The sequence below is a fragment of the Hyposmocoma kahamanoa genome, unplaced genomic scaffold (genome assembly GCF_003589595.1).
Source record: "Hyposmocoma kahamanoa isolate Upper Pololo Valley unplaced genomic scaffold, ASM358959v1 244, whole genome shotgun sequence".
Taxonomy (NCBI): Eukaryota; Metazoa; Arthropoda; class Insecta; order Lepidoptera; family Cosmopterigidae; genus Hyposmocoma; species Hyposmocoma kahamanoa.
The window spans coordinates 1,348,977-1,358,210 of record NW_020653761.1 but is presented as its reverse complement, the minus strand read 5'-3'; the positions used below and the strand labels follow the sequence as shown (position 1 = coordinate 1,358,210).

The 9,234-nt window shown below is 36.4% G+C and overlaps 1 protein-coding gene across 1 annotated transcript; it reads left to right on the top strand.

Moving 5' to 3' along the window:
• The first annotated feature begins 7,244 nt into the window (after positions 1-7,244).
• Positions 7,245-8,495, top strand: LOC113228822. Its single transcript, XM_026462226.1, has one exon. The coding sequence runs from the start codon at positions 7,245-7,247 to the stop codon at positions 8,493-8,495; it is 1,251 nt and encodes a 416-aa protein (XP_026318011.1).
• The last annotated feature ends 739 nt before the right edge of the window (positions 8,496-9,234 follow it).

The following is a 9,234-nucleotide window of genomic DNA, read 5'->3' as shown; positions in this document are numbered from 1 at the left end:
ATCATAAGTTTTTTATCGAATAGTCACCGAACAAGCGGCATCTAGTATTGACGTATCTTTTGGATGCCCTTCTTCCAAAAGATTTGAACAAGAAACAATGCTATCACTAATCATTGCTTAAAATCACTCCACTATAAAAACCATAGTCTATATGTTATTCAAAGACAATTTTTATTTATTATGAAGAGATTTGTTATATGATCCCACCCACTGTGTCATTAAAGGGACACTACAGAAATTACATTCTCATAACGGCATTGTATAAATGGACATGTAGTGATATTTTTATAAATTAAGTCAGTATACTGATTAAAAAAACCATAAAGCTCTCATTTCTAAAATTACATTAAATTTCATTGATGTAACTCGGGGTATTAGATATTTTGGTTTTTTTTTCTTTATCATACCAAATGACGGGACGAACAAGTCGTGTGCTTTTAAGTGACAAGCCTGTCCAGAACAGTTGCAGTGTCATTCAGAGCTTTAACTTTACTTTAACAGACATAGCATAAGCGACGTTCTAAGCGGCACTGGATAAGAGGGTGGTGGGTTCGATTCTTGTTGAGTAATTAACTTTTTTAAATTTGTGATTTTAAAGAAAGCGCTAGCGTGACCACTGGTCCGATGCAAAAGTAAGGAGCGGGGGTGAGGTTCATCGGGAAGGACGTTTGTATGCTTGAACTAACTACCTTAATAATAAAAATACAGGTATAAAATATGCCAGTACAATAAAAAGTTAAGTTTTTTTTATGTACATTTAATATATTTGCAAAAAGTCATGGAACTAAAATTATTGTTTATGATTTTAGTAATATAGTCTTGCGAGGTTGTTACAATTATACAAATAACCTTGTCTAATTAGACAACTAGACACAAAGTCAATATAATGTCGTACCCTGTCAAACGTGGAATGTTGAACATAAATTGCTGTCATGTGTCAAACAATGTTGTTATTTGTGCAATACTTGCTCTAGATCTTATGAGAATATAATGTAACTAGTATTTATAGAACCATGTAGAGATTATTAATCTGTTAATTTGTAAGATTCGCTCAAATCCTTTTAAAGAGAGAATTTTTGCAAATTTTATTGAAGGTCACGATGTTTGACCACCATGATATTAAATTATTTTTTATGAAATTACTCCACTAGTTTTTTATATTGAGTGAAGAAACAGGTTTCTCACAGAAGGCGCTACTACAAAGAAGTCATTAAACAACAAGCACACAGAAAAATTCGTAAGGTCCGTTAAGGCGTTCCGTGGCTTAGTTGGCATTGCGTCTGGCACTGTTTGCTGGAAGACGTTGGTTCGTATCGGATCGAAGGAATTTTGTCATAGTGTTCAATCTTTGTATTAATAATTTAATTAATTTACCTTGAATTTTAAAATAATTAATAACTACGTATAGAAAACACACAGACTCATTTAACGGAACGCTAGTAAAAACCGTTTATTTGTCTTTTTTACTTTAGGTCTTATTTGAAAATAGAAAATTAGTCGAATGTAAATGTTTTCATTAATTTGTTTTAATTTTCTACTAATATAGGTTTGTCGAACTTTAATAAAAAAAACTTTAATAAAATTGAATTTAAATTTAACCAGTTTGAAACTGTTACAATTTTTAAATTTACAGCTGTTTCTGTTTTATCACAAAATGTTCAAAAATGCATTTTTTTCATTCCAAATATTTTTTCAATAAAGGTTGAATAAGGTTTTATTAGTAAGTAGCCGTGTTATCCTAATAATTTGACTTACCACCTTTCAAGCTAAACATACGTGCGAAATTTAATTTAAGAACTCGATATCGCTTAAAACGTTCTATCGAATAATTTATATAATTAATATTCACCTCATAAATATTAACTATAATTTCACCTCTATCTCCTTTCAACAGTGTAAACATTGTCTAATAAGCCTGCAGGTTATTTAATTCTAGTTAGACTAGTTTAATTAGCTGGATATAAAACTGTTTTGAAAGCGATTGGCAGGTAAGGCGAGTTATTTAAATCGTAAAAAAATACTTAAGGCTGGATTTTGAACCTTAAAGAGCTTTGATTGAAGAGGCTTTAGGCCATAATCCCTGACCCAAAGCGAGTTACAGATTGTACCTGTACGTCCCTAAAAAGTTGGGAAGCTTCTATGCGGTCCTTAGCGATAAGGCTGCATCTGTGGCCCCCAGGGACACTGGGCGTCCAAGGCAAAAAACAAAAAACTGTAGTATTAATTAGCTATTTTGTCCTGAAATTAAAAACTTTTCCTAGTAGCTAGTTTTTCCCTCGGGAAATTATCAAAATTTACAACGATTTCAGGTGTAACTTGTTTACTTGCAATAGAATAGAATATAATTATTTATTTGAGACCATGATCCACAGTAATGTTCGTAATACAGTAAACTTTTCTTACTTGCTATGGTTTGTACAATACAAGATTACTTAATTCTATAGAAATACCACGTCTAGAGTACTACCCCACCCACGTGTTGTTGGCAACAACGACTAGTATGCTATTAACGCTGTCGCTCACACGCATCATGAGTGAGGCAGCCCTCTTGCGAATAATGGCATGAAAGCCGTCTGTGTGCGCCTCCGTGATCATGCCGGATGCACTACAGTGTCGCGGTAGCTCCATTAGCATCCTGAAAGCGTTGTTATATTGAACCCTTGTATTCAGGGTTCTCTGCGTAAACTACACCCACAGGTTGCTCGTGTAAAAGTTTTGGCAATATGCTTTAAATAATGAAATCTTTACGTCTTTGGTACAACGAGTAAACCTAACAAATTAATAAAAGAGATATTTACATTTTATTAAATTAGTTTTATAACATCACGGACAAGAAATATTAGACACTTCGCCTTGCCGCTAGATGGCGTTGGGATCAAAATAGAACGAGCTATCGAAGTGTTCACTAAATTACCATATAAGTTGTTAAAGAAAATTGCTTTTTACCGAATCGTAGGGCCTTTGAGCGCCATTCCAGTACTTCCACCGGGCGGAATACTTGAATGAAAGTTCATAGAATCGTCGTTCTTGATCGTCGGCTACCGCTTTCATCGGGTGAGACGGTGAGCTTACTTCGAGGGTGAGCGCGATTACGTCTCCTATGTTGCGCATTAGGAGATTCAAGCGTTTTTCTTCACCCTTCCTCGCTTCGTGTACCTATCACAGTTTGACAATTCGTACTCTTGCTGTAATAAAGTCACATGTGATCATATGTCAATAGTATTTTATGCAATCGTCGAATAATGACGGTTTCTAAAGTTGAGTACCGTGTTTAAGCCACGAGGCTTTGCCGAATGGCCTACTTTGCCGAGAGGCCTAAGTAATAGATAGGTACGAGACCTAACTATGTAATCATTGCATACAATAGTTTTTCTACGAGTAAATTGAAATAATGAAACACAACCAATATTTAATGTATATTTTGTCAACAACCAACGACAACAAACTCAAATGAAAGGCAAACAAATGCCACAAAAAAAACCTCCTTGGTTTTTTTTGATATAAAATAGAAATGTCCGTGATTGGCCGCTTATATTTTAACCAATCAGGAGGCAGTACAGCGTTTGAGTAGCGTCATATTTTTTATTTTATACGCCTTTGTACCTGTTATGTAACATTTAGAGTTATTATGTAATAAAATAATTAGAATTTTTAATCATTTCATAAATATAGTAAAGTTATTCTGTTCAGAAACACAGTGGCCCGTCTCTCCCGAAAAGTAGTCATTTTGCAGATCTTAACGTATTGATCGGATAAATGATGATTGCCTCGAATATTATCAGAACCGATGTCCCCGAAACTCACACATTCTTAATTTGAAACACTTCAAAATATAATACTCACCTGTACCCAGACTGTCCAATCTACTCAATGAAATCAGTCATCATTGTGATATACACCAAATCTCACTAAGCAAGTTTTGTGTGCTTGTTCACAACAAATTGTTAAATAAGTATAGGTAGTATAGGCGGTCATGTGTTTTTTGTTTCTGTTTTCTTTTGTTTCTTTTTTACTGTTAAATGGTTAGACATTATTTATTTATTATTCTTTAATCTTAATATAGGTACTTAATTACGAGTTTTCAGTTATGGCATGAGGTGTTTACCAGTAATTAACTGTTGCACTCAGTCTTTCAACAATGTTATGTATTTCTCTAGCTGTAGTTTTAGTGTAAGCAGTTGTTGGTGAACCAATAAATTAAAAAAAATAAAATAAAAATCTTGATATTCATAGGTCGTATTTTCAAATTTAAAAAGAAATAACATATTCTGGATTGTTAATATAATTTAAACTTTACCCTGTTGGCATATTGTTGAAAGTTCTATATCATCAACACCTATTATTACAAGTTACGACGTTTTGATATTATATTGAAATTCCCATCAATGTGCTGTCATCTAGCGGTCCATTGCTGAACGACGATGAATTGGAGTTATTAATTTAGTTTTCCAAATAAGTGACCATATTGCATGGTTATAAGCTTTACATACAAGCTTTATAAGCTTTTTTTGCTCTCCAAAACAGCATAGCAAGGCATTTTTTTAGGATTTCAGAGAATTTTCACGAAAGAATGACACAACCATTCCATTGCTGAACGACGACGAATTGGAGTTATTAATTTAGTTCTCCAAATAAGAATTTCTCCATATTGCAGGGTTATAAGCTTTACATACAAGCTTTATAAGCTTTTTTGCTCTCCAAATAACAAGGCATATTTTTAGGATTTTAGAGAATTTGCACGAAAGAATGACACAACCATACCATACAAAGCGAAAATGGCGGACTGAGCTCAGATAGGTCTTTCGAGACCTATAGTTGGCACGCGTAAGACGCTAACTAACCACTTCTACTGCATTTGTTGTTATGTGGTATTGATAGTAAAATATTCGCCGATTGTTGCCTGGAGTGCGCTAAGCGTACAGGAAAACAATTTGAAAATATGGCCTTATTGCCAAAGGTGCGAATTAATAACGTTAGATCATATCCGAACGTGTGCTTTTGATTACTACATTACACGCGTAGAACTATAAATCAACACAAATTAATAACCACTTAAAGCAACATAGCAGCAATGGTGGCATACTGGAGTGTAGCAAGAGATCTTATCTGTAATGAGGCTGTCGTAATACTATTAATGAGTATGAAAAAAAAAGCGATCGGCGCGCGCGCACCTCTTTGGTTACGCACATCAGTTCGTGTAGTGGTAGCAAGAAAAGATTTTCCAAGACTTTAAAGACTGATTCGACTTGATCGATGATATTTTTGCTCCTAATGGTGAGAGACATGCCTAATAATAACAGTCGCAGTCGCTGTAATTGCAAAGATCAGAGAGGCACTGTTGCCTCAGCGGGACACTTGCTTCAGCTGTACCAAGCACAAGTCCGGTCGTGCATGGAGTACTGCTCCACCTTTGGGATGGCTCTGCTACATACCAACTGGCTACTTTGGATTCAATTGACAAACGTGGCGTACATATATGCATAACCCGCCTGGGTAATTACCAAATAGGAAAGGCTGAGTTTATTTACCTAAACAACAATGAAGTAACACACAAAAAGTAGATAATATCTCCCTCTCAAATACCATAATTAATAATATTGTATTTTGTTCTATCATCGTAACCTAAAGTTAACAAGTCCTATATGTCATCACCAGCAGCCTTCAAATCCGGAACGCACTAATGCCAACAGTACGGATTATTTGTGGAATACGTTCAGGACAGTCTTCTCAGGTCAGTAATTGGGTTTGCACTGCGTCGTCACCGTTTGTCCGAAAGAAAGTCTGTCTATTTACAATTTCTTTCATATTTGACTGTATTTGTGACCAATCTGTCTGTGGCCAATAATTGTGCTGGCCAACAAATCTATGGAAATTGAGCGTGACACATCCGATTGGCGATAGAAATAGGTATGGTGGCATAAATATGAATAAATCAACAAAGAACAACCCATAGAGTTTTTTCATCGTTGATTTTACTTGGATTTAATCAATTTAACGAAGCCTAGTGTAATTTCTTTAGATAAGCAAAGTGCATAGACATGAAAACTACATTTTGAATAATTCAAATTTTTAAATCGCGTATATTTGTTATTTTGTTTGAAAAAACAAATATACGCGATTATGCCCGGAAAAATTGTTTCATTTTTGAACATTTGTCAACAAATTTACACTAAACATTTTTATGACATTAGTACGTGAAGGCGGTATTAAAGTCTAGTATTCAGACTAGGCCATAAGCAGGTAAAGAGCTGACTGCTAAACGGATACAGGATCTCAACCATTTCTGCAATTGCGTAGTTAAAATCTGTTAAAGGAAAGACGTGAATTTTATTTCTATATCAACATTAAACGTTCCACTCCTAGGAGAAGATTTCCAAAACTCTTTGAATCGCTCGGTATCTTTATTGACAGTCAATAGAGGAAATCTGAGTAAAAAAAAGTTTTACTGCTTTTTGTAAAACTCAATATACATTGCCGAGGAAGGGAATGGAATCAAAATTGTATGTATCAAAAATGTAATGGCAAACTGGATTTAAGCCAAAAACAGATCACGCGTCTTCCAAAGAATTCTCGAGCAGTCTGGGGAATTACCGCAGCTACAACGGTAACGGTAGATATCTAAGAAGTTTTTGACCCATGGACATGCTATGTACAACTTCGTTACAAAAATTCCCTTCCATTCCATTCCAAAGTAATGTAAATATACTGAAAGAAATTTCTGTCGAATCGCTATCATTATTAAAAGCAGTAACATGAAAATGTATTAAATAACGCTATTTTAAAACCCTCTCACATTTTATAAATAGAAAAGCAGAGTCATTGCTATGCTTAAAATAAGACTCTTGTCGCTATTACTGTAAATTCAAACTTGAAAAGAAATAATTTGTTATTACATGTACTACAGGAGTTACATCATTTAAGGAGAATATACATTGCTAGATTAGGCTTTCCTGATTATTGCACATTGCTAATGCAACTATTTTTTACTACTTATTAAAATGTTTTTTCTTTGTGATATCAAGTGACAGGACCAACAAGTCGTGCGCCTGGTGCTCAGAGCTTTAAATCCAAAGATCTAAGGGACACTGCCACTGCGCTTGTCACCCTGAAACATAAGTTGACAAGTCTCGTATGACTGTAATTTCACCAGCACCCTTCAAAACCGAAGCACAGTAATGCTTGCATTATCAGTCTCGGCGTCAGCGCCAGCGCGTGCGGTTGTGCGTAACAGTGTTTGATTAGTCATGGCGCCTAATACGGTGAAATGTGCAAACTGTAATGTTGTTATCAACGAGATACTGTCTTTCATACAGAATAAAGTGGACGTAATGGATGAAGAAGGAATCGTGCGTCTCTGCTCATCAGCTTTCACATCTGAGGAAATTGAAAATGCTAAGTGCCTGTTATTTGAGTCAATAACGACGACCAAGAGGAACGTCAGAAGAAAGAAGGAAGGAAAATCACAGCGAGATCTCTTTGATGTGATAGCTGTCTTTAAAGAAACTGATCCAGATAAAGTACCTATTTTTGTTGCCCGTGATCTACATAAGTTACCTGCGGTGACCTTCGATCATTTAGATGTCACGAGATTACTTAAAGAACTACTAACTTTACAGAGTGACATGAAACATATAAAGGATGACTATGTTACATCGAAGGAGCTGAATTTAGTGAAGAATGAGCTTTGTAATTTAAAGCAAGCCTCGATAGTTAACAATTTTGAAGGTATTTGTAATGTAAATATGAAAAGAGGCGGTAGAATCAGAAAAAGCAGTAACGGCGCTAACCAAGGTGACGATTATCTGCGTGACAGCTTGTGTGACAGCGGGCCGATGGGACTCCGCCTAGATTTGCCTACAACTCCGGATACTGATCCACCGCCGATTACTGAATGTGCACACACACTAACGCCCCATCTCTCTCTCACGGCATGCGAAGCAAATGATTCTGTATTGTCTAAGCCGCAACGGGTGGGTGAGGTGTGTGGAGGGAATTTGTCGGGCGTACCCACACTGCGACCGCTGTTGCATTTGGCGGCGCCTGAGATCGAGTCTAATGTAAACAAACAACCAAGATTACTGGCACAAGTTGTTCGTAATCCAGGCGTATGGAAAAATGATCCCCCTAAGGAAGAGTGGATTTTAGTGCAAAACAAAAGACTGCGGAACCGTTTTATTGGGCAGAAAGGTAATGCAGTGATAGACTCTGATACTAAGTTTAAAGCGGCGGCGATAAAAGTACCTATTTACATAAATAAGGTACATAAGGAGACAACAGAAGCGGACATTAAAAGCTATATACTAAGGAGAACTAGCGTAGATGTTGACCTGGAAAAGTTGAACAGAAAACAGGACAAAGATTACAATTCTTACAAAATTATTATACCCAAGTATAAACTGGATGTGTTTTTGGATAACAGCCTGTGGCCGGAGGGGGTTACATTCCGCCGATTCATAGACTTTAGAGAAAGAAAACCAAATAAAACGAATGGATAACAGTGTAAAAGCCTACAAGTTCTGCAGTTTTAATTGCAAAAATATTAAACGCTCATCTGAATGTGTAAAAAGAATTTGCCAGACCGCTGATATAATAGCTTTACAGGAGACCTGGCTTTCACAAGAAGATATACAGTTCCTGAGTAGTATACATCCAGATTTCGCATTTACCGGAAAATCATCTATGGATACGACTGCGGGGATTTTACGTGGCAGGCCTTACGGCGGGGTGGCGATACTATGGCGAATGAGCGTATTCAGTACGGTCTCTGTAATACAGTGTTTAAGTGCCCGTCTATGTGCTATCAAGGTTAATATGGGCGAGCGGCCATTTCTGGTGTTCTCTGTCTATATGCCAACTGACGCGATTGATAATTTGAGTGAGTTTACAGAATGTATGAGTGAGATAAGTGTCATTGTACGAAATAGCGACGTCGAGTCGGTTTATATGCTGGGAGATTTCAACGCTCACCCTGGGACACTCTTTGGTATGGAACTTTTCGATTTTTGTAATGAACAGTTGTGGCGTTGTGCGGACGTAGAAAAACTAGGCCTGAACACAGATACCTATACCTTCGTAAGTGACGTTCACGGGTCGCAAAGGTGGCTGGATCACTGTATTGTCACTGAAGCTGCTTGGCTATCAATCACAGATATCCATGTACTACACGATGTGTTCTGGTCAGATCATTTTCCCCTTATTATTACGTGTTACCTTAATTTAATAACACCTAAACAA

Excerpts from the sequence above, each read along its gene's own strand:
- LOC113228822 (XM_026462226.1), top strand. The coding sequence starts at position 7,245 with ATGGCGCCTAATACGGTGAAATGTGCAAACTGTAATGTTGTTATCAAC.